Here is a 24355-nt window from a genome sequence, read left to right as displayed (position 1 = left end):
AAAAGATGTTTCTAGTAGCTGTGAGGAAGAGGGACAGGAGTGAGGTATGCGCTAGGGACACAACCTTAAGTCCATTTCTTTAGGTGAGATGGTCAGTTACCACAGTGTGTTGTGGGACTGAGAGATGAGGAATTCAAGAATACAGATCAGGTGAAGACGACTAGACACCGTGACTGGCATGGGAAGTGGGAAGGAGGACAGGAATCTAAGATGAACTTCCAAATGCCCAGCGAAGTGATGGTGAGTTGGCCATGACTTTGACAGAGAAAGGAGTGGGGTGGAGACTGCCAAGAGCTCTAGTTGCCTGCATAGTTGACCTGAAATGCTCTGGAGCATCCTAGCGTGGACAAACTGAATTTGGGGTGACACTGGAGCATTTAGAAAGTAGGTCTGGAGCTCAGAAGAAACACTAACACATAGTCAAATGCATTATATGAACTAGGTAAGATGGGGATGGATGAAATCACCCTGGGAAGTGGGCATGAAGCCTGGGTACAGCTTGGTGAAAAATAAATGTACAAGTGAGGGCGATCTAGCTAATTAAAATTCATTAAAAACAACTTCAAGATAGCGGGGTGTGTGGCCACAGCTCCAAAGGGGCCACCCATGGCTTGTCCCACCTCTCCCCTGTTTCCTCCACCTTGATCCTCTGGCATTCTACCTTGCTAGTCCCTGGATGACTCTTTGTCCCTTTCGGCTGCCATCATCCTGTGCAATTACTCCTTTTGTTTCCCTAGAGTATGTCATGTTTGTTTGTTTGTTTGCCTGGTTTCTGATTGCTAAGACTTTTCATTCATCCTCACCCCATGCTTCCTTCATGAGTTGATGAGCTAGTTGTCTCCCAGGATTCATTCTGTGCTTTGTGCTTAGTGTTAGAACTCAGGGCAGTGTGGTTCTTACGGGGAAAAATAATCACACTATATTTCATGAAAACCTGTGTTTTCCAACTTCCTTTGTGAAGACATGTGGCAGTGAGTAATGCCAATACAAGCAGAAATGTCATAGGGGACTGTCTGATAGGGTCCTTCCTGCTGTTTAATGACATTGGTCGGGAGCCATTGATTTGGAACAGGCTCTTGCACTGCCAACCTAAACCAATGTGAATTCACTCATAGTAAAGGTTGGGCTGTCTAGCCAACTGGCTGGGCACTTGACTAAGCTTCCGTCCACTAAGTTGTTTTCTATATGCCTCTTCTGCGTTTTCTTCAAATGCAGGCTGTTACCATTGTTCTCAGGAACTGCCCTGGTTTCTGGGTGCTGCCCAGTTGGCACATCATTTTTTTTCTTGGCTTACGTGAACTCTACTTGATATAATTGGCTTGAGGAATTCTGCCTCTTAACAGTACATTTCCCTCCTTCTGCCCATAGCATTAACATGACGGGTGGAGGGAGCCCCAAGCTAGCATGGACCTAGGCTGACTTTGAAAATACATGCCACACATGAAGAAGCAGAGAAACAGGGCCGTGTTCCCATCAACTCTAAGGAGCCATCTTAATTGGCACTGGATTGGCATACCAAGTGATTGTAAGAGAAAGAAGCTGGCTTTGGCATTCAATAAAGAGACCAAGCTCATTGGCAGATACCTGTCTTCAGAATGGGAGATGTTCTTGTAAATGCAAGAAAGGAAAAGTGGGAGACAGAAGACTTCTGTGTGCTTTCTTTATGCTTCGAGAGACCTGAGAAGTAGAGAATACAGACAGGAGAATGAGCTAGGCCACAGCAGGTCTTGAAGACTAGATGAAGGACCAGGACAGCCACAGGGAAGAATTTGAGAGGAATTTCACTATGGCAGAAGAAAAGCTGTTTCTTTTAGATAAGCACAATTCAAGAAATCCCACTTCCAAAAAAATTGTACTGTTATTATAGGTAATATTTAAAAAAGAGAGAAAGAAAGGAAAAGAAAACAACAAAATCACCCTCTGACTTGTGGGAACATTCTTTTATCTTTTGGGAAAAAATTTAATTTTAGCATAATTCAGGATAACATAATGTGCTAATTTGGTAATTTAAAAGTCATTTGGTTCATGCTGTTAGATAATTCAAATTATTCATGCCGAAGGGATGGTTTTTGTAGTAAAAGGTAAAGCCGCATGCATAGTCTTTAAGCCTTCCGTCTGCCTGAAGTTGTAAAAAGCACCTGTAGGCAGCTCTTACTAATACAATCTAAAGTACATTTTGATTCAGGACCAGAGCAAACTTTTAACTGTCTATGGGTGTAAACACACTCTTAGCATTTGTGGTTTCCACGGGACAGTTATAAATCCAAGGCCTGTCATTGGTGTGTGCGTGTGGACTGACAGCCTGAGTAGGCGGGATCAACAGTGGCTTTTATGCTATTTGAAGATTGTCGGGATTTTTATTCCTATTGTTAGAGGATAAGGCAGGCTTGGTTTTCTCCATACTAAATGGGAATATTCATTCTTAATTGGTGGCCACCCTTAGAGACTTCAGAGCAAAACTGTTCCTAGTGCTCAGCTGCTTTCAAATGCCAGGGTCAGCTGAGTGTACTGCAGGCTGCCCGAGCCGTCACCCAGAGTCCAGCCTTCAGTGCTTAACAGACTGCCAGGAAATTGGTAGCTTTTCCAGTTGGAAAATCTCCAACCTCCTCTTGAGAGAGGAAGGCAGGCGTTTTCCTTTGACCCAGTAAAGGCCTCCTTTCTTGGCATTTGATTGACTGAAAGGGACCACGTAAACCAAGAAGAGATTTTTTTGGGGACAAATGTCTTTCTTGTCAGTGAACGTCCTATGAAAATATCTCACCCATAATTTTTTTTTTATCTCACTCTAAGCTTAGCACAAATCACAATAGAAGTCCCTGAAATACGGAAAGGCCCCTAGAGGAGAGTCCTAAGTGCAGAGTTCCTGGAAGCTTCTGCAGGAGCGGGCTCCTTAGACAGCGCAGCTGAGCAGAGGGGTGCCACCTGGGGATGGAGAGCCGGAACTGCTTCAATGACCCCTGCTGCTTTGGAGCATCAGGACCTTGAGCAAAATGCTTACCTTGGCCAGCCCTCATTTTCTCTCACATGAAATACACATAACCTGCGATTACCTCCAAAGCCCCAGTGGACACTGTTTTGAAGATTAATGTCTGTGATAATGCCGAGAGTGCCTTGGGCTCTGGAAAGCATGATGCAAATATATAGCAGTTTGTCTCTTTGGTTTGGTTTGGTTTGGTTTGGTTTGGTTTGGTTTATTAAGAAAGAGTTTTAACTATGTGTTGGGTTCAAGGTGGAAGCCAAGAAAACTCACTTCAGAGACAGAAGCTTAAAATGCAAGCTTTATTTTCTGAGCTCAGGGAAGCGGCCAGTTCAGGATCCAAACCGAGTCCCCGAGGAGAAGCCGTATTGCCTATTTAAAGGGTGAAAACCATAGAGCAAGGGGGAGCAGGGGGAGCTGTAGCATTGTCCAGTCGTATTTTCACATATGGGGTTGAGAAGGGGTTTCCATCAATTACAATAAGAGTTGGTTCCTGAGCCTGGGAATATGAACTTCTTTGTCCCTGCCAGCAAGATGGAGAAGTTGTCCTTGAGGTGTCTGGATTCAGACAACTTTTCTTTTTTTCCTTTTTTTTTTTCTTTTTTTAAACATCAGAAGCTGTTCAGCTATTTAGAAGTCCCCAGTTCCCCTCGGGCCTCGGACCTTGAACTTAGTTTCTCCCTGTGAATAAATGGAGTCTGAAAACAAAATGACAGGACAAAACTTAGGACAAGTTTCTTATGCTTGTTCCCAACACATGTAGTCCAGAGCAGCCTCGAATTTATGCTCCTCCTGCCTCAGCCTCCCAAGTTCTGGAATTATAGTTGCATGTCACCATGCCAAGTGACAGCCTCGCTCTCATAAAGGATCCGTTAGAATATTGTGCTGGGTGACACTGGTATCCTGATGCGGGAAACTATGCATGGCCGACAGTGGGGCGGCTGGAGTTGAGCTGTGGGAATTAGATGACCTGTGAAACCATCTGGATGCCTTTAGGTTTACAGGGCAGTGCAGCCCATCTCTTGGCTTTTACATCCATATGTTCAACCAACATCAGCAGAAAATCCTTGGGAGAAAAGTTTCATTGCACTTAGCACATGCGGACTTTATTCCCTACATGACATGGTAGATGAGCTTCTTACTATTAATTTTGTGAAAGTTGTTATAATTCTGAGATAGTGTAAAATATTCAAATGGTGACACTTAGCTTATGTGTGCATGTCACAGCATCTTGAATCAGGGACTTGGGCACCTTCAGATTTTGGTGTCTGCTGGGGAGTCCTATCAAACTCTTCCCAAATTCCAGGACACCATTCAGTAGGCAAAGGTTGGGTGAGGCAACATTGGAGCCAGACAGTGGCCTTACATGGCCTTAGAAAACCATTGTGTCTCAGTTCCACCTGAGAAAATAAGCCAACAATATCACTGACATCATTGCATTGCTCTGAGGACTCCAAGGGGAAATGCTTTTAAATTGTATGCTGTGCCGTGAGGGCTAGGATTCCAGTTTCCTGTAAGTGGGCTGACACTCAAACATGGCATTAGTTTATGCAAAATTACCTCCCACCTCACAATTTGTTCATTCTATTTGTTGTTTTCGTTTGGGTGAAGCAATTTTTAAAAAGTGAAAGTGTCTGCCTTACACCGTGTGCAGCCTCTAGAATGTTCTGCAGTTAGCCACTTCACCATCGTCCTTTTCTTGTTGTGAAGATTCAATTTGAAGATTTGTGTGAAAAGAGCGTCTACCTCCAAAGAAGATGCCAAGAGCTGGATGATGCATGAGGTTGAATTGAATCACAGTAAATTTTTATTTCGTCATATTTAACTTTTTAAAAAGATTGTTCTTTTTGTTTCTTTTCAGCTCTCACCTGAAATTTAATAATCTCACCCTGATTTCTACTAATGGACTCCCAGGAAAAAAACTTTTGGGCAGCGAACAAAGGAGGTTTCTAGCAAGCGAGTATGATTCATTTTCCTTCCTAATTCATGTGCAGTCCTTTTCTATGTTAAATAATAGGTTTCGAAGTGGAAAGGGGAAAATGAGGGACCCTTTCTTGGAGAGCCTAGACATTACCTGGGAAATTCCAGTTCAAATCCACCAGTGAGTGTCACAGGGTTTCTGCTGATGCAATGAAATACTCTGACCAAAGCAGCTTGGCTTGCACGTCCCGGTCACTGTTCATCACTGAAGGAAGTCAAGACAGGAATTCAAGCAGGGCAGGAACCTGGAGGCAGGAGCCGATGCAGCTATGGAGGGTGCTGCTTACTGGCTTGCTCCCCATGGCTTGCTCTGCCTGCTTTCTTATAGAACCCAAGACCACCATCCCAGGGATGGCACTACCCACAATGGTCTAGACTCTTCTACACCAATCACTAATTTAAAAACATGCCTTACAGCTGGATCTTATGGAGGCATTTTCTCAGCTGAGATTCTCTCCTTTCAGATGACTCTAGCTTGTATCAGTTTCCATAAGACAAGCCAAGACAGTGAGAGAATTGTCTAGCATGGCAGGACGGGCATGACATTTTGTGTCCATGGGGAGACAGTTTCCCTGTTCCTGCAGTTGAATGGGACTCACAGGCCTAGCTGCTTCTACGTTGGGGTCTGAGAAACAGGGCAGAGAAAGCATGGCCCTGAATGTACCCTACAGGCATCACCTTAGGGTGTGGTCTCTGTCACCCCTCACCATAGGCACCTGGAGCTGGTCAGCTTAAACCTGTTCTTACCAGGCCAGGAGAGCTATATTCTTGCCCTAGTAGAAGCACCATTTGGTAACACTTGTATTTAGAAATGCCATTTCCTTTGCCCATAGCTTCCACCAATTTCAGTGTCTGGAAGCAAAACTCAGGCTGGAGAAAAGGGAAATCATTCCCTCTTCAGATGGAGTGGTGCTTGACGAAGGGATTCACTGTCATTTTGAAGAAAGACTTTTTTTTACCTTCAATGGGAAAATCCACCCCTTCTTTGCCAGCAGAACCAGAACCATTTTCAATTAACACCTTTATCAGAATGTGGAATTCTGTGTCTGTTATTCAGAGTGGTGGGGTTAGAACCCGGGGACTCTATGAAATGCTTCACAAGAAGCTGCCAACCCCACCTTTATTAGACCAGCACTTTGAGTCAGATATGTTGTATATTTGCATGTATGCAGGTGCATACATGAATTTTTGGAAGAATGCCATTCAGTACAATTTAAACAAATGTGTGTGTGAGTGTGCACTGATCTAGGAGCCATTCCTACCACTTCAGTCTAGACAAGGGATTTCATTTACCTTGGACTTAGGTTTTCTTGCTGTGAAAAGCATATGCTTAGTAAAGTATTATGAATTTAAAATAACCATGCCATCAAGCCCTGGCTAGGAAGACAGGATAGACCCATGGACATCCCTTTCCCTCACTGCCTCATTTTCTTTTTAAATTTCTTTAAGATTTATTGTCTTTTATGTGTATGCATGTTTTGCCTGTGTACGGTGTGTGTGCCTGGTGCCTGCTGAGGTAAAAAAAAAGAGCACCAGATCCCCAGAAATGCCAGTGGTTGTGAGCCACCATATGGATGCTGGGAACTAAACCCAGGCCCTTCGCAAGCGCCAAGTCAACTCTCCAGTCCTGCCTCCCATTCTCTAAATTATGTTATTCCCAAGAAATGTGAATTTAAGTCAGTCAGTTTGATGGAATTTTTTGCCCATCTCAAGGTTGGGTGTGACATGATGAGAACAATGTGTCAGATTTTCTTAATGGAGTAATCTGGTGTCCTTACCTCTACCCTTGTCTCCGCCTCTCAGCACAGTCCCCAGAACACCACACGAACGTGTGACTCAGATGGCATCAGCTCCTTGCCTCGTAGAACTCTACTGTCCAGTACAGTAGCTACAAACCACAAGAGCTGTTTCCATTTAAGTTAATTAAAATGAAAAGAGTTGGAAGTTTCAGCTCCTCGCTCACATTTGCCCTGCTGGCCCAAACAGCTAGTGTGCTCTCATCCCAACAGAGCTAGCTTCAGAGAATTGTCATCACAGAATGTTCTAGAATGCATGAACTTCAAAAAGTCTACCCGTTTTCACTGACCGTATCATTTACTATTTCTGCTCAATTCTCTCCATTCTCTCCAGACCAGCGATCTTAATTGCCCCAAACACAGCAAGCAAGTCTTTGTTTTTCTTTTTCTTAAATGTCGCCTTTCCCACAGTCTACCCTGACTATCCCATTCATTTGCAACGAACCAACACACTCAACTAAACCTTACTCTGCTCTTTTTTTTTTAAAATCCTGGCTCATGAAACCCTCCTAAATATTACATACTTTTCCTTTTATGATTGACATCTATTGACTCCATCCCAAATGCTAAGACTATATAATATACACTCCACTAGAGCAGGGATTTTATAACATGATATAGATGAAAACCACCTCAGAAGGACCAGCAAATGTCTTCATGAAGGATGAGACCCAACAGGCAGTCCCGATTGAGTGGGAACCTTAACCCAATCATGACACTCGGACCAGAGGTTGAACCCAGGACAGGATGCTGTCTTTCAAATGGTCATCAGGAAGGAATTTGTCTGGGTTCATGGTGTTCAATAATAATAAGTGCAAATGATGTGCATAAATCTAATAATCCAAATCCCTTCTTCTCAACACGATCCGTGAACTGGTCTTTTGTGCTTTGCTTCATTATTTTTGTTGATTTTTTTTTTATAAACAGCCAGTTTTGTCTTCCCGCCCCTACCCTCAGCCCCCTGTCTAGCCTCTGGTTGAGGTGCTAACGATGTACCTCAGAGGCAGCTGGAAGAAAGTACTGGAGGGAAGAGAAACAGGAAGCAGGAGAAAGCCACTAATTGGGCAATCAACCCTGAATAATTGAAAGTTAATTGCAGTGGTCCTTCTTCGCAGTGTGTCACAGCTAATCCCCTACAAACCTCAAAGTTTCTTTCCACTTCTGAAGAATTCTGGTTCTTTGGGTATGTGAGCCTGCTCGGATTTAACATTTGGGTCTTTGGAATGGCTTCCGATTTGTGCAGATTGTGACCCTGAGGGCTGGGGCTGTTTCTCTCTATCAGTCCTGTATGACAAGGAGGCCACACCTTCTATGCTTGCATACCTTATCAGTGGTGTCTTCCAGAAATTTACCCATTGTGCTTCTGTTTGTTGAGACAGGGCCTCACTGTGGATCCCAGGCTCACCTCAAAAGCTTATCCACTTCCTGAGTGCTCTGTTTTTCCAGATTTTTCTATGAAGAGGACTTTTAGTTTTTCTTTTTTCTTGTGATTGCCAGGCAGCCAATCACTCTACTACCAAGCTCCATCCCCATAACTTTTGGCCAATCTTGCTTATGAAAGATGAACTCTCATCATTGTAACTTCTTTAGTTCCTTGTCCAGAGGACCCAGGTGATGGTGTAGAGCCAGGACACAGTCTCTGCTCTGTAAAATCTTTAGCAAAATATGTGGAGGATTTCTCAACAGATAGTTGCACCCATCTAGTGGAGACACTACAGGCAGCTCCGAGGGGTAGTAGCGTCCCAAATGAGGCGTGTCAGCTCACACTGTGGCGCTTTTGATGAGAAAGATGAACAGACAAGATTGCATCAGCCAGTCTTTGGCGCTTCTTTTTGTGTCTCAGCAAAGCTTCCTTAAAACCAAGTGTCCCAAGAGTCAGCTGCCATCAGACAGTTTCAGATTCCAACTCTGAAATACCCATTCTGACATTGCTGGTGCTACTGTCCCACTGTCGTTAGAGGCCGCATTGTCTTAGCTGCCCACAGGTCCCCAGAGAGCTTTTATCTTTGGGCAAATCCTCCTCAGGCTAATCCCTGAGCACTAACTATACTTAATTTTTTTTTTCTCATCGTGTATGTCTCATGGTAGAGGCTGCACAGCAAATAAAGCAGTCCTTTGTGTGTCTCCGGGACTGTGTGGAAGCAGCAGTTTCGTATATTCCTTAAAGCTGTCATTTTTTTAAAAGAGAATTTCGTCTCGCTATCCATTATTTTCCTGTGACAGGCCAGCCCCTATTTTCCTTTTTTATTAAGAAGAAATTTTCTTGTTTTTAAGTGTTGTTTCATGGAGAAACACAAAGCCCAGTGCTCCCATCTCTTTTCACAGGCCCCATAACGGGGTCTAATGTGCATCCATTACGAGAATGTTCTTTGTGTGGTGAGACCAGATTCATGTGTGGATCAAAAAGAAAAAATGTCCTCCCATTACCACTTCAGAATCCTGTTTACCTCCAAAGAGAGTAAACAGGATTATGTATCATTAATATTATTTAGAATAAGAGCCTTCACATATGTATTACACTCAACAAAACAGCAACTCCTACATTCTCACAGAGGTGGAGGCACACAGGATGGGCTCATTATCCTATATCGAGAGGTGAGAAAATAGGGATGAAAGTCCCTGGGGTCCAGGCTTCTTGGCAGAAGAAGAAAGATGCGAACCCTGGCACGGTTCTTCCTAGAAAAGATCATGCAGCCTAAATGTAAATGGATTACTTTTTCTGTCACTGCAGATTCTTGGCTCTCAAATCAGGATCATTAAAGTGTTACTCATATAAGGTGAAATCTTTGTGAAAATTCTATAGAATGCCCCCCAAAAAACTTCCCTAAATAAACTCAAACCACAAGAACCTGCTTCTCCTGTCGTCTTGATGCAACAGTGTTCAGTTGAGACAGAGCCAAAAAAGAAGAAAGCAAGTCCATTCAGCCGCTGGCATCCCATAGCCTCAGCATGCCCACCCGTCCCAGGCTGATGTATGTGAACGCGCTGGCTCCCCGTAAATCACTTCTGATTTCCATACCGGGCTCCCAGATCTCCAGGCATTGGTTGCACTTGCTGTGAACCTGCGTCTCTAACTGAGGTTTTCTATACGTGAGTTTTGTTACTTGGGCACAAAGAATGAGTCCTTTACGTAAAGTTAGCAGCAAATACGAGGGGCCATCTACATTTTAGGACTCTGACACCTGCCTTTTGTGTGTGTGTGTGTGGAGGGGAGTGTCCCCTGTGGTGTTATATTCCTCTTATATGTTCCTGTGGAGTCTGGGCCAGTAGGACTTTAAAACAGTTTAGATCTCGGTCACGAAATAGGGACAAAAGGAAGTTTAAGTGATCTCACACACACAATCACACACCTTTCCCCTGTGGGCCCAGCCTAAGCAGGTGGAAGAGTTTAGCTTTAATAAGAGGATGTGACTACGTGTTTCAAAATGGGAAAACAAAAACAAAAACAAAAAATATCTCTTAGTCTTGGTCCTGATAAACTCACAGCGAGAGCACAGACCCAGCTCACTAGGGGACTTGAACCAGCTCGCCAGATGTCTAATTAATGCCTACTGTCAGCTGCTCAAATGTCACTGATGAAGCTTCTCTCTGTGCAGCCACTGTTTTAATGATAAAGATTATGCACTGATGTCACTGTGCTCCTGGGTTAACGTTGTGGTCGGTAGAATGACGGGTCTAGACCGAGCAGCCAAGCATGTTGTGGTTTCCAAGACTGAGATCGTGTTTTACGACCACCTCATTCTCTGCACCGGGCAGCAGTACCAGGTAAGGCTGCGCACCAGGGACGCCGCTGGCACGTGGGGAGCTTTCCACAGCAACGTGCTCGCTGGGGTGCGCGATCTCTGGGTAAAGAGCGGCTTGTCTTCCTGCACAGCTGCCACTCTATATTCATAAAAGTGCTCTTCAAGGCCAGCACGCATGACCAGAATGGTGCCTGCAAACCCTCCCAGGAAAGCCATTCCAAGAAAAACATTCTGTTGAGGGAGGGGGAGGGGGAATCACAGCTAGTTGGAGAAATGTCATTCCTGAAGCTGTTGTCCCAAAGTCTAACACTTATGGATCATTGCAGCAGACTCCAGACCCAACCAGGCATGCATTTGTGCTAAATTAATTTATGCCTCAAGAGGCTAGCATTTGGCTGGGGCAATGCGCTCACGCAAAAGTATTTCAGACATGTGCACCTTCTGTCAGCCCTTATTTTATTTTGTCTCTCAGTTATAAAATTAGGAAATCGGATTGACTAGTTTCCCAGTGACCATGCTTTCTGCTTGAGTGCTCCAGCCACGTTTCACTCAAGCGTTGCTGGATAGAACGGAAGCCGCTCCCGGTCTGAAGACTTCGGGTCTCCAGGCCCCACACCACCCTGGATAGTGTTCTGTTGTGTCCTATGCAAAAACCAGGCATCTTTCCAGTAAACAGGTTGGGGTCTGAAAGCATCTCACCAGCGTTTGGATTTGGCAAGGGAGTATGTATGGCTCCTTTGCATTTCAAAGGAGGGAGGAGGCAGCGCAGAGGGCCCCATGGCGCCTCAGTCTACCCATGGTTGAGACCTCCTGGTGTGCTGACAAAACACACCCACACCTGTGTTCTCAGGAGTCGCTCTAATGAGTTAGGTGGGACTGATCCTCAGTGTCTTCACTAGTCTCCAGGTGACGAAAAGCGGAGGTAGAGAAACACTTCAGCTCTCTTGACATGGAATCCCTTGCACCTTGCACCAGCACTTCCCATACTGCTTGGTCAGGAACTCCCCCTGAGCATCCCGTTAAGATGCGAACTCCGAGCTCCGAGCAGGGAGCTTCAGGTCAGGGTTTCCTGAGATAAGACTGCCTAGCAAGCTCCCAAGGGTGACTGGTGCCTCCCTCAATGGACTGCCCTTTGAGTGGCTTGGATCAGATTCTTTAAAAAAAAAGCTTTTATGTTAAAAAAAAAATAAGCCTTATACTCAGAGGGTAGAAGAAAATGTCTTTCTGGTTAAAAAATAAAAACTAACTGGAGAGACGCCTCCTTTCACATATAAATGTTCCTTCTACTTTTCACTGAATGAGAAAGAAATATAGTTTTCCCAGAAAGCCTGCCCACCCCCTCACCTGGCCACTGGTTGCCGGCGCTGCGTGCAACCCCACTCTTTGGAAATGGAGCACAGGACTCAGCCAGCTGTCCAGAGACTCGGGCATCTGCCCATGTGTGCCCAGCTGCCCCTGCAGCTTTAGTCTGCAGCACATTAAGCTCTTGCCCTTTTTACAACAGGAAAAATGAAATGAAGAAGTGATAAAGGGGAGTTCCAATTTAATTTTTCCAGAAGGACATAAAAATCAAAGGTACATAGAGTGATAGAGAAAGGGCAACTGAATTCACTGGGGACCTTCTAGTTCTTGTGTCTTTTCCTACATCCTCCACTCCAGCTCTCTCCTTGTTTTGCCCTAGATTTATAAGCCAAATTAAAATGATGACAGTAGAGCTTAAACCCAAAGCAAGAAGACAACATTTCATAAAATATAATTACAACCCTTAGCCTCTAGTCAGCATGCCTCATTCTAAAACATCCTGCAGTGTTTTCAGTCTCCAAGTGCACACCATTTAAGTTTTTTGTACAGAAAACCTGGTCGCAAAGTAAAACCTTAAGCTGTGTTTTGAACAGATAATAAGGGGGCTAGTCTCTTGCCCAGCCTACTCATACCACCAAGCCCCCTTTTCTGAAGTACCCAGTTTGAAACATTTCTCCTCTTCTTTAAAAATGACCCTCAGAGTTCCAAATAGTGCTTTTATGAAATTTGACCTTGCTCCACCAATGACATACATTACCTGCGACCTCTCCTTTTTGAAAGCAGGTTTAGCTAGCTCTTTTTTAACACCCTCTAACTCCCTTATCTGCCCTTTCCATCAATTTAAAAATATTTTTATTTTTATTATGTGTATGTATCTGTGTGCATCTCCCACCTCTATGCAAGTGTCCACTGAGGCCAGAAGAGGGCATCAGATCCCCAGGTACTGAAGTAATAGATGTCTGTGGGTCACCCAGTGTGAGTTCGGAAGAGATGCAGTTCTGGGAACCAAACTTGAGTTCTCTAGAAGAGGAGCAGGTGCTCTTAGTTGCTAAGCCATCTCTTCAGGCCATTTTTATTTTTATTGGTGAGCACATGCTGGCCCTGAATGCCATTCCCAGCTTGCTTCCTGTGAGATCACAGAGCTGCATGAATCATGGACCATTATGGTGAAGTAGGAAGGTGCCTTCCCATGCCAAGATTTGCACAACTTTTGAAAGAGGGAGGACAAAACTCGTCAAGTTGGAGTCAAATGAATTTAGCACTGGCCCAGAGAAAACCTGAGGCCTGGGCTTCTGGGGTGGGGGTGACCACTAGATGCCAATCGGTAGATCAGTTGCCTCCAACAGCAAGAGAGGCGAAGCCACAGGGACAAGTCTGGGTAAGCAAAAAGTGCGTGACTGAAAGTTAAAAGTCGACTCCTAAGAGATTGGGAAGGTGGAATATGCACAGGAGTGTCCCTCCCAGGAGCAGACCTGAAAGGGGCACCTCTGTGTCAGAAGTGGATGCTAGTGGGGGCAGTGGGAGGGAAAAGGGCCTCCTCTCACCTGACAGCCAAGTCTGTGTCTCTTCTCTGGACAGTCTCCTGACAAGAATTTAAGATTGTTAGCAGAGAAAACTCTCCTTACTCCAGAAAAGGATTGTCCACTTGATTGATTCCAAGCAAAATCAAAGACTTTTTTATTTTTTATTTTTTCAGTTAGTTACATTCTGGCAAATGTCAAAGAATGGGACATTTCTCATTGTTTCATGAGAATGATGGGAGAGGGTGGGCAATGAACAAGTTTTAGAAGAAAAATAATAGATTGTCAAATGCTCCCCCTAAAAGTAAAAAAAAAAAAAACAAAAAAAAAAAAACAAAAAACAAAAAACAATGGAGGTATAAACAGTCTCATGTCTGGCACTAAGTGACAGAATGAAGCAGAACTAGTGACACAGGATTCTGGAGGAAATAACCTGAAAACTACATGTGCACCTAAGTCTCAGAAGACAAGCAGCAGCCATTCTTTGTATGCAAGACCCCAGGAAAATTAGCTGCTGTGGATTTTTGTTTGTTTGTTTTTGTTTTTGCTGTAATTTGCACTCCAGATAATGAACAGGGAATTCAGAACTTTACAATCTTTACAGGACACAGGCAGCCGCTCCATGGATGATTTCAAACAGTAATGGAAATAATTTTCGTAAATTGTAAACATACCTACTAAACAGAAAACTAGTAATCCTCAATTTACATTGATCAGGAAAATTGGTGGTGCCGGAAAGGGGGATGGTTAAGGAAGAGTAGGCGTTGCTACAAGCACCGAAGCCCAAAGGGGCATTTCAGTGGGGAAGCCTCTCTGTTGAGAGGAACTGGGGCAAGGAGTGCTGAGGAGCAGCACAAGGAAATTCACCCATCAAACCCTGGACAAGACAAAAGGTGAGAAAAGAAAGGCCAAACATGCAGTTGTTAGAAATGAAAGTGCAAACCCAAATGACAAGGGGCAAATGCAAGTGAGGGTGGAGAATGTCATAACCTAAGTAAGACCAAGGCCATGTTTACACAAAACTTGAAATAGGAGAAAAGCATCCAAGCAAAACAAGCGCCCCCCTGTCTTTAAAGAAAAAGACAATTAAAGGGCTGGAGAGACGGCTCAGTGGTCAAGCAGACTTGCTGCTTTTGCACAGGACCCGAGTTTAGTTCCCAATACTTATATCAGGTAGCTCACAACCACACGTAACTCCAGCTCCAGGAGATCCAGTGCAGTCTTCTGGCCTTCAATGGTATCAACACACATGTGGCATACACTCACACAGATATACACGCTTACACATAAATAAAAATGTTTAAATTTTTTTATTTTTAAAATATTTTAAAAATCAATATGTTAAAAATAAAGTTATTTTTAAAATGAAAATCATTTTTAAAAGATAGTCAAAGTGCCCAGTGAGAAGACAGTGAGATGGCTCAGTGGACACAGGCACCCGCTGCCAAGACTGCAGCCTGACTTTGACCCCTGGAACTCACATGGTATAAGCAGAGATCTGACTGTTGTAAGTTGTCCTCTCTTCTCCACGTGTGCATCATGGCAGGTGCCCCACTCCAAACCCAAAAAATAAATAAATGTAAAAATTTTAAAGATGTATTTAGTTATACATATGTGTACTCTGCTCGCATGTATGCCTGCATAACAGAAGAAAGCATCATATTCCACTACAGATGGCTGTGAGCCATCCTGTGCGTGCTGGGAATTGAACTCAGAACGTCTAGAAGAGCAGCCAGTGCTCTTAATTGATGAGCCATCTTTTTGTTTTGTTTTGATTTTGAGACAGGGTTTCTCTTTGTAGCTCTGGCTGTCCTAAAATTCATTCTGTAGACTAGGCTGGCTTCAAACGCAAGGGATCAGATCCATCTGTTTCTGCCTCCCAAGTGTGTGGATTAAAGGTGTGTGCCACCACCATCAATGTAAAAATATGTTAAGAGCTTGAGAGTTGGCTCAGTGGTTAAAAGTATGTCCTGCTCTTCTGGGGTACCTGAGTTGGATTCCCAGCACCTATGTTGAGTGGTTCACAACTACGTGTAATTCCAATTCCAGGAGATCAACATGTCTGGCCTCCACGGGTCCCAGCACTCACATGCAGCTACACACACACACACACACACACACAAAGTAAAACATTAAAATATTTTAAAGGAAAAATATACAACAACAGACTATTGAAGAAAATTCACAAGAGCAGCACTAGAAATACCCAACAAAGGAAAAATTGGAGAAAGAGAAGCATTAACAGTAACAATCGGTGACATTCATGGTGCCAGTGTAGACAGCAGCTCCAGACTCCTTCCCTGCTGCACATGATTATATCGAAGAATATGTCACAAAAACAGAAAGTCCTGGCGAGTCTGTTCACTTCCTAGAATGACACTTAGGAAGAGAAAGAACACACGGAGCCCCTGCAGAGGCTTGAAGTCACTATGGTACTTAGCTGTAGGGATGAAGCCTCAGGGTTGGCACAGGAGCCAGCCTGTCCTCATCTCTCAGACCCTCCTAGGGTTTTTGTAGAGAGAAGAACATGGGTTCATACATCACGGCCCAGACTTAGGACATCTCCCCAGAAAGACAGAAAACATTGTAGTTTCTCATGGTCTGAAAGTCTGCTTCCAGGAGGAATGCTCATGCCTGGAAGATGAGTGTGACGGCCTGAGAATCCTCATCAGGGTGATAACAATCCTCTCAGGCTATTGAGTGTTCTCTATGAGACAGTCAAGGCAGCTGATACAACCCTTGTGATCACTGTACGGGTGCTGTCATGCCATCTTCTTCAGTTTATAAAATGACTGTAGTCAGGGTCTGAGGGGTGAAGGGCATGATTCACCCGAAGCTTGGATGGCAAGCAAGCGTTTGTGCCATTGCCATTGTAGAGCTCTTCCTGACTCACAGTTCAGGTCTTCTACTGTGAATCTGCACATGGCCTACACATATCACCAGCTGCTCAATTTGCCTTTCTCAGTTCCCTGGGCTGCTCTTTGTCCACACCATTTCCACCTGGCAGCCAGAGTGAAAGACTAGAGGAGTAGCATACTGAGAAACCTCAAGCAACTGTGCCATTTTATTTGGCATTGACAGCAGTGTTTGCTTGGTTTTAATTTGAATCAGAAATAAAAAGTCAAGAGTCTACTTGCAAACCCAAGGCTTTGACATTTCTTGAGAAATCAGATCTGGCCATCCTGAGCCTGTGTTCTTCGCTGGCAGTGGCCGGATGGGGCTGAGGCATGGCTGAAGTCTTTGGCTAAGGCGTAAGACTTCTTTCTGGTTGCCAGGGTGTCCTCAACATGAAGGACCAGTGTTGGCCATCAACCTTTATTGTGATTTTGTTGTCATTTTCTTGCTGTAGAGGACAATTTCCGGTCCCATTCATGTTTGTATCAATAGCAAGAAAGCAAAAGTCAAACAGGGGGAAGGTCTGTATGAGGTATGAGAGAAAGAGAGAGAGAGAGAGGGAGGGAGAGGGGGGGAGGGAGGGAGGGAGGGAGGGAGGGAGGGAGGGAGGGAGAATGAAGTAGAGAATTTCGCTCCTGATAAACGAAAGCTTTCTACCTTTTAAAGGTAAATTCTACTCTTCCGTTTTCTGCCTGGCCCGTCTGTAGACTTGGACTTTGGCATCTGAAGTAATGGCTCCTGTGGAAGATAGCTTTAACTGTATATCCCCATAGCTGCTGTATCCAGCGCACCCAAATCATTTTATCCCCAGATCCTGGGCAGGCCACTATTACCACTCCCTACGCAGGACAGAATGTGGTGTGAGGACACTTCTGGAGTCCCAGGACTCAGCTAGAGAAAAGTATGGAACTCCTTTCTCAGGATCTTTTCCCTGGAAACCCAGCTGCCATAGTGTTAGATGGCTAAGTCGTAAGTGGGTTCTCCAGACCACGGGGAGCAGTGGCTTTTGGACAGTTGATTGGCAGCTTGTTAGCTTAGGCAATCGGCGTGTTCTTTGGAGGAAAGAGAAAGGACTGACAATTTTGTCCAGAGGAGTCCACCCCAGAGCCTTAAGTCACCTTTAGCCTTTGAGTCTTCCCAGCCAAGGCCTCAGACTATGTAGCACAGAAGAAAGGAGCCGCTCACCTTGTCCTGTCTGGATCACTGACCTACAAAACCAGTGTGGATCAGACTGTAGTGAGTGGATGGTTTCTGCCACTGAGTTTTGGAATCCTTGGTTATATAGTATTAGGTAACCTGAGCAATTCAGCCTAAGAGTTGCCTCAAAGTGGCCATTCTGCCTGTTTATGTGTATTTCTTCCCCTTTCGATCAAAACCTAATTAACAATATCCAGGGACAGAAAAGGCCACAGCGCAGTATGGAACGTCACCAGGAGTACTCTCTTTTCTTCCCACCGTGCCACCACTGATAGGAACATTTCTCTGTAATCCGCCTCAGGTTCCGTGCCCCACAGATGCTGACATACATCAACACCTGACGAACAGAGAGGTTCTGGAGAAAAGCAAGCTGTGGTACACTGGGAAAGTTCCTTACAACCTTTTCATTCTCAATGAGGAGGAAGACTGTGTCGAGGCACTTATTTGGATGAGAAACAACTCCATCCTCACAGAAGGTAAAGTTGCTGTAACTGCGGCCTTTCAGAACAGCGTTTTATTTTTATAATGAGACTCATTCTTCATCTAGTTCCAGTATATAATTAGTGCCTAATTAATTCCAACCAAATCATTCATCTGTCATGCTTTGTTTTCCAGATTAATTTACAACTTGTTGTCATTTTTGGATACCCAGAATGTTTTCTGGGGGAAAGAAAAAGGCTTGAGATAGTTTAATTATCTATAATTATTTTATTACACAAAATGAATATCCGAAGAGCAAAGCATGGCTAAAATCATTAACTAATTAAAGAATAATTTAATAAGCAAACATGTTTAGCAATTATATGGAAAATATGTCTCCCTTTGTGAAGCTGAAAAGACCCAGGAGGAGGAAGAAAGGCGGGCATTGGAAGGCCCTTTTCTTCTTTTCAGGACTCATTGTTCTCTTTCTTGTTGCCTGCACAGCCCTCCCCACAAATAGACACATGCGAGCCGCACACCACTTTTTGAACCCAACTGAGAAAGTAAAACATTTGCACAGATGCCTGTGCCACTCAAAACATTTGCCAAGCATCTTCGCTGTTGTCTGGGTTTCATTCAAACGGGTTGACTTCTGAAACAACTACAACAGAGCCTGGCTGCCTGTGTGTCTTTGGTTGCAGCCTGGAATCCAGGAAATGGAGGTGGTCGTGCCTTCAGCCTCCATCTTCCCTGCGGCCAGGTTGAGTCCCACGGCCACCTACAGGGAAAGCTGAGTTTCTCATCCTCACCTGCAGTGCATGCCGAAAATGTAAAGGCCCCTCGGTGCCTAGAAAAGTGGGCATCAACCTGCCAAATCAAATATGTTCATGTGTTGAGTTTACTCCGTTTCTTAATATCATTGATACAGTAGAATTTAAGGCAGTTCCTTCTGAGCTTCAATTAGTGACTTAGGTCCTCTAAAACTTTTGAAGTTAGTGTATTCACAACATGAAAGTTAATGGGTATCAAATGATATTTGCTGATATGACGTAGACTACTTGATTCTAAATTTATGAATGAGATTGGCCTGTAATTTTCTTCTATATACTTTTCTTGTCAAGTTTTTAGGCTCAGGAGAATTCTAGTATTACAAGGTGATTCCAACTCTTGCCAGGGGGTTTGAAATAAAGGTAACCTACAGGTTGGAACCCTTGGAAGAGGTAGGATGGGCAACAGATCCAGTAAGCAGACGTAAGACTTGTCATAAAGTATCACCAGCTTTGTATCTACGTGTGTTTAAACATGTTTTACCATTTACCTTTCTAAAAACAAACAACAAACAAACAAAAACACACCATAGGTCTACTAATCTCTATATTGACCCGTGTAGGCTTCAAAGCGTCCAGGGTATTGTCCTATCCAGGAGAGTTAACACATGGTCATTATAAAGCACTCGGAAGTAAATGCTTCAGGCTTTGCAGGGCATGCGGTCTTTACTGTGCAGGGCATGCGGTCTTTACTGCAGATTTTCATCCCTGAGGCTCAGCAAGAGAGCAGCCACAGAAATGCCTGTGCATGGCTTGGTGCCAGAAAACCTTTACAGTACCAGGTAATGAGCCATGTTTGCTGAGCCCTCTTTAATCCATATAACCTGAGGCAAATGACATCAAATTATCAAACGCAAAGATGAGCATGAACTCACTGAAAGCAGAAAAGCCACAGGACGTGGTATGTTCTAAGACTACAACCAGGCCTGATTGCAGGCAGTGTTCTAACCTTGAACATTGAGTATTTGGGGTGCCAGGACTGTGGAACATTTTGACCATGAAATGGGCCTTTGAGATTGGCAATACAAGCTCCTCAGGGTGAACCCGATAGCAGGCGCTTCGAGAAGCACTTCAGTCTCCTGTGAGTATTTTCTTGTTCTCTTGGTTCTCAAGTGTGAGGGGAGGACTGGCCCTTCTGTGAACTTGAGTGGTTGTCAAAGATGGTGGTTCTCTGGAACTCACTTAAAGAAGAGTGGTATTGAGTATTTTTGTTTGTTTGTTTGGTTGATTGGTAGGTTGGTTGGTTTTAATTTTTGTTTTGAGATTTAGGAGTGTCTACTACCATTGTGAAGCCACTCTGAGAGCCTGTTCTTGAGCACCCAGAGGCCAGGATAAGTGTGTGGAAACTAGTTCCTTGTCTTAAATGTAGGCTGTTTTCCCCAGATCACCCAGGTATGTTCTTAGCACAGAGACCAGGCTTGGAGAGCATCTGTGGAGCCCAGTCCAGCCCAGTTAAATTAGCTCTGAATACCGTCCTTTTCAAGTGACTTCTCATGTGTGAAAACTTAAGAAGGAAAGCATTACCTCCTGCCTTAAGGGAACTCTCTGTGTAGCTTTTCTGTAATTCAAGTCATACTCAGGCATGGCTTTAATTAGTCCCATTCAGACCTTAGTCTTGAACTTATTTTTCTGTACCTTCCTCCAGTATCCCGCACTTCTCCAGAGTGCTCCCTCCTCTCACTGAACAATGAGAATCCGTGGAGCACAGTCTGAATCCCAGGTGTGCCGGGGATGGTCACACAGTTGGCTACAGAAAGCACATCTGCACATGGGAGCCAAGATCTAACAACAGGCAGAGCTCCCTCTCCCAGAGTTTCTAGGAATGCAGCACAGAGCAAAAGCAGCTTGAGAAAAGGGCTCCAACTAGAGCCCTCTAACAAATCCTAGTCTTTGCAGCAACTGCAGCAACTCCCTACATTCAGCAGGGAGGGGAGGCCTGAAAAGCATTTACACAACATCCTGTGGGTCATCCTGATGGCCTCTTGTCTCCTAACTGAGCTGAATATCATCACTGGGCTTTCTTTTTTATTTGTATTAGAAAATAATTGTTGTTTCCTTATCTCCTCTCAGATCCTCCCCATCCAACTCCACGCTTTCTTTCTTCTTTTCCTTAGAAAAATAATAGGCAGCCGGGTGATGGCTCACACCTGTAATCCCAGCACTCAGGGAAGCAGGCAGATCTCTGTGAGTTCAAGGCTAGCCTGCTCTACAAAGCAAGTCCAGGACAGCCAAACAAAAAACAAAAACAAAACAAAATAAACAATCTGGAATAAAAAAATAAACAAAAATCATGAGAAACATGCACACACACATATGTACATACACACAACCTATAAAAACACAACATCAGAAAACAAACAAACAAACAAACACAGTAAAGTTATCAAAAAATGCCCAAACAAAGCATTATGAAATTTAAAAAGATCCCCATTGAGTTTGTTCTGTGTTGACCATCTTTTGCTGGGATTGGAGCCTGCCCTTGGGTGTGGTTTGTTTACCCAGTGAGAGGTTGTAGGAGAAAACCAGCTTGTGTGTGTGTATATGTGAGTGGCTGACAGGTGGAAATAGCTTCTAGGTTAGGGATGGGATCTTGTGTCCACTTCCCCTCTCCATTATGGGAACCCCATCTTCATCACTGGACTTTGACGTTCCCTCTAACACTGTCAAACGCCCTTGTGGGGTTGCTACACCTACACTTTGGAAGTAAAATAGCTGTTATGGCAGCAGTGTCATAGAGACATCTAGAAGCCACTATTTGCTGAAACTCCAAGGCACGTCTTTGATATATATATATATCTGTAATTTATCTCAGTGTCACTTGGACTCACATCAAGCCTGGTGCACAGTAAAACATTCAATAAGGTGTTAGTGACCACAAGTGAAGGTAATTCACAATGTTTTTGTTTGGGTTTTTGAAACAGGGACTTGCTGTATATCACAGGCTGGCCTTGAACTGTTGATCTTCCTGCCTCAGCCTCGTGGGTTCTGGGATAATAGCTATGCGTCATCATGACAAGCGCTCACATGATGAGTAATAGCAAAGCTTTCTTCGTTCAGCCTCACCTGGAAACCATTGATCAGTTGTGGGGAAGACAGGTAAACCTTTGCCTGAGATTGAGGGTACTCAAAAAAAAAAAAATCTTTGCTTTTCTTGTGAGGATGTTCATTGACTGAGCAGGCTGAGAAAAATTCCTCACACTGCAACCTGGCCCAAGGTTTGGGGTTGATGGTATAGGTTCAGTTTGGAGGACCACCACTTTCTTGAGGAAGTATTGAACCCCTTTGTGTGTTAGACTCTATAAACAGTATTTTCCTCACGTGGTTTGTTGGGAGGATTTGATGAATCAAATGAGTTTGTTCAACACCATCCTTAGTGCAGTGTCTCAGCCACAAAAAAAATTCAATAGACATAGCTCTTCTAGGTATTTAAGGAGCCCTCCCTATCTGGTTTCCCTTTCCAAGGTTTCAGTTACCACTAATCAACTGAAAATATTAAATGGAAACCTTTAAAGGATATGAAAATATTAAGTAGAAAATTTCAGAAATAATCAATCCCTAAGTTTTAAAATGGACACCGTTTGCATAATGAAATCTTATGTAGACCCACCCAGGATGAGTCCTTCTTTAGTCCAGTGTATCCACTCTATGTATACTACCCACCCATTAGTCATTTAGCTGCCTTCCTGGTTATCAGATCCACTGTTAGAATATGGCGATACTTGTGTTTAAGTATTTTATTCAGTGGCCCCAAAATACAAGAATAGTGTTGAGGGTTCAGTTTTAGCCAAAGAAAAGCCACAGGATGCTTCCTTTAAGAGAATATGCAGACATGTGTGGCAGGTATATATGTTTGGATGGAAATACAGCAGATGGCACTGTGTATGGTTTCCGGCATCCAGCACTGGTCTCAGAACGGACCATGAGGATGGAGATACTGTGACCTAAAGAAGCTTCCCTGACATGTGAATTTCACCTCGTGCTATACTGATGACAGAGACCTCCTGGGTATTGATCTTGACATGAAAGATGAAAATCCATGCACACTGGGTGCATTCATTTATGTGGAGACATCATGGCCTTCGTGAGAGCCTGGGCTGTCATTACGGAGCTGAGCTCCTCTTTAACAAAGGCAGAAAAAGCAAGCTTTGTATTTGTTTATTCTGGATTGGGGGTGGGGTGGAAAGCTTGAATTGTCTCCAAAAGACAGTGGAGCAGGCACTGCCTGCAGGTTGCAAGCACAGTGGTTGTGCCAGGGGTACCAGCAGGGTGGCCAGCACCTAGGGCAGGGGGGTGTAAAGAAGCTGACGCAGGTCCTGCCCCTGAACACGTGCCCAACCACACCATCACCCTCACCCTGAACAACAACAAGATATCTGAGGTGAAGAATGGTTCAAATGATTAAGTCTCCTCAAAAGGCTTCCATGCTGCTGGAGGCCATGCTGATGTCCATGATTCATGCTGCCAACAGAAGACATGTTGACGTCATGCCCTGTGCTGCTGCCAGAGGCCAGGCTGATGTCCATGATTCGTGCTGCTGCTGACTGCCATGGAAGCTTCTTTTGTAGTTTTCATAACTGAGAATGAGCGACATTGAAGGCTTCTGTGACAACCTGGTCCCCCACCCCCACCCCCCCACCAGAGAAAGAAACAGTTCAGACAGGAAGCTATTGAAGACAGTCTTTAAAAATTCGATAAAGATGCTCAAGTGTAGCTCTTCACAACTTATGACTTCTGGTGAGGGGTGAGAAGGACTCACTTTTCTTGAAGGGGCTGGCTACTGGGAGTTTGACCATGTTCCAGTGAGTATATGGGCAACACAAAATGGACTTGGTGGGTTTGGGGAGGAGGTACAAGGGTAGGAGGGTAGACCTGAGAGGGACGGGAAGTGAGTGTGATCAGGGTAGATTGTAGGAAATTCCCAAGTAATTAATAAAAATATTATGTTAGGGGAAAAAAAAGACAGTGGGCCAACACTTGGTCTGGGCCACCAGCTTGTGAAGGGCAGAAGTGTAAGATAAAGACTGAGTTAGCAAGCAGAAGTGGGCACTGTGGACACAGGTGTCTACCCAAGGTCACCTTGGTCACTTCTGGGGAAATAAGAGCCCAGTGAAGGGTGATGGTCAAGAGGCAGTGCTGGAGATGATCTTGCGATCTGTATTTCCATGTCAGCAGAGAGAAACTGACCTGAAAAGTCACTCTCCAGAGAATGGCAACAGTCAGATGAGGTGGCGAAGCCACAGGCTCAGGTGCCGGCCAGAAATGGCCACCTTTACATTTAGCAATCCGGGGATCATAGTCACTTCCCGTTTATTTTCAGGTTAGTTGTGAGATGGTGCTATTTGAGGCCAGAACCAGGAAGTCTGGCATATCATAAAAAGAATAAGGCTGTGCTCCTTCGTCCCTCCAGAAAGGTAGGCTACAGCTGCAGCTTGCTTCCCATTGCATGCAAGATGGTTGGTGACGGGGGGGGGGGGCACAGGAAAGTGACCAAAAACCAAATACAGGGCCCTTCTCTGAAGAATTTGAGAAAAGGAAGCTGAGGCAAGAGGATCAGCAAGAGTTGTGGGCTAGCCCACAGCTGTGAGCCCACAACTCACTTTTTTGTGGAATGTAGTGAGTTCCAGGCCAGTCTGAGCTTTTAAAGAGTGAGATTTTGTTTGTTTGTGGGTTAGCAAGATAGCCCAGCAGATAAAACTCT

At 44.3% G+C, this 24355-nt stretch overlaps 1 protein-coding gene across 1 annotated transcript in view; it reads left to right on the top strand.

Moving 5' to 3' along the window:
- Cfap61 (cilia and flagella associated protein 61) overlaps positions 1-24355 on the top strand; it is a 256849-nt gene that overhangs the window by 152940 nt on the left and 79554 nt on the right. Inside the window, exons 19-21 of the mRNA XM_055602635.1 lie at positions 4839-4937; positions 10350-10518; positions 17712-17886. Of these exons, the coding sequence (XP_055458610.1) occupies positions 4839-4937; positions 10350-10518; positions 17712-17886 (443 nt within the window). The remainder of the gene's footprint in view (positions 1-4838; positions 4938-10349; positions 10519-17711; positions 17887-24355) is intronic.

Source organism: Psammomys obesus, unplaced genomic scaffold, assembly GCF_907164565.1.
Source record: "Psammomys obesus unplaced genomic scaffold, mPsaObe1.curated_primary_1811, whole genome shotgun sequence".
NCBI classification, from domain to species: domain Eukaryota; kingdom Metazoa; phylum Chordata; class Mammalia; order Rodentia; family Muridae; genus Psammomys; species Psammomys obesus.
This window is presented reverse-complemented; position numbering and strand designations above follow the sequence as displayed.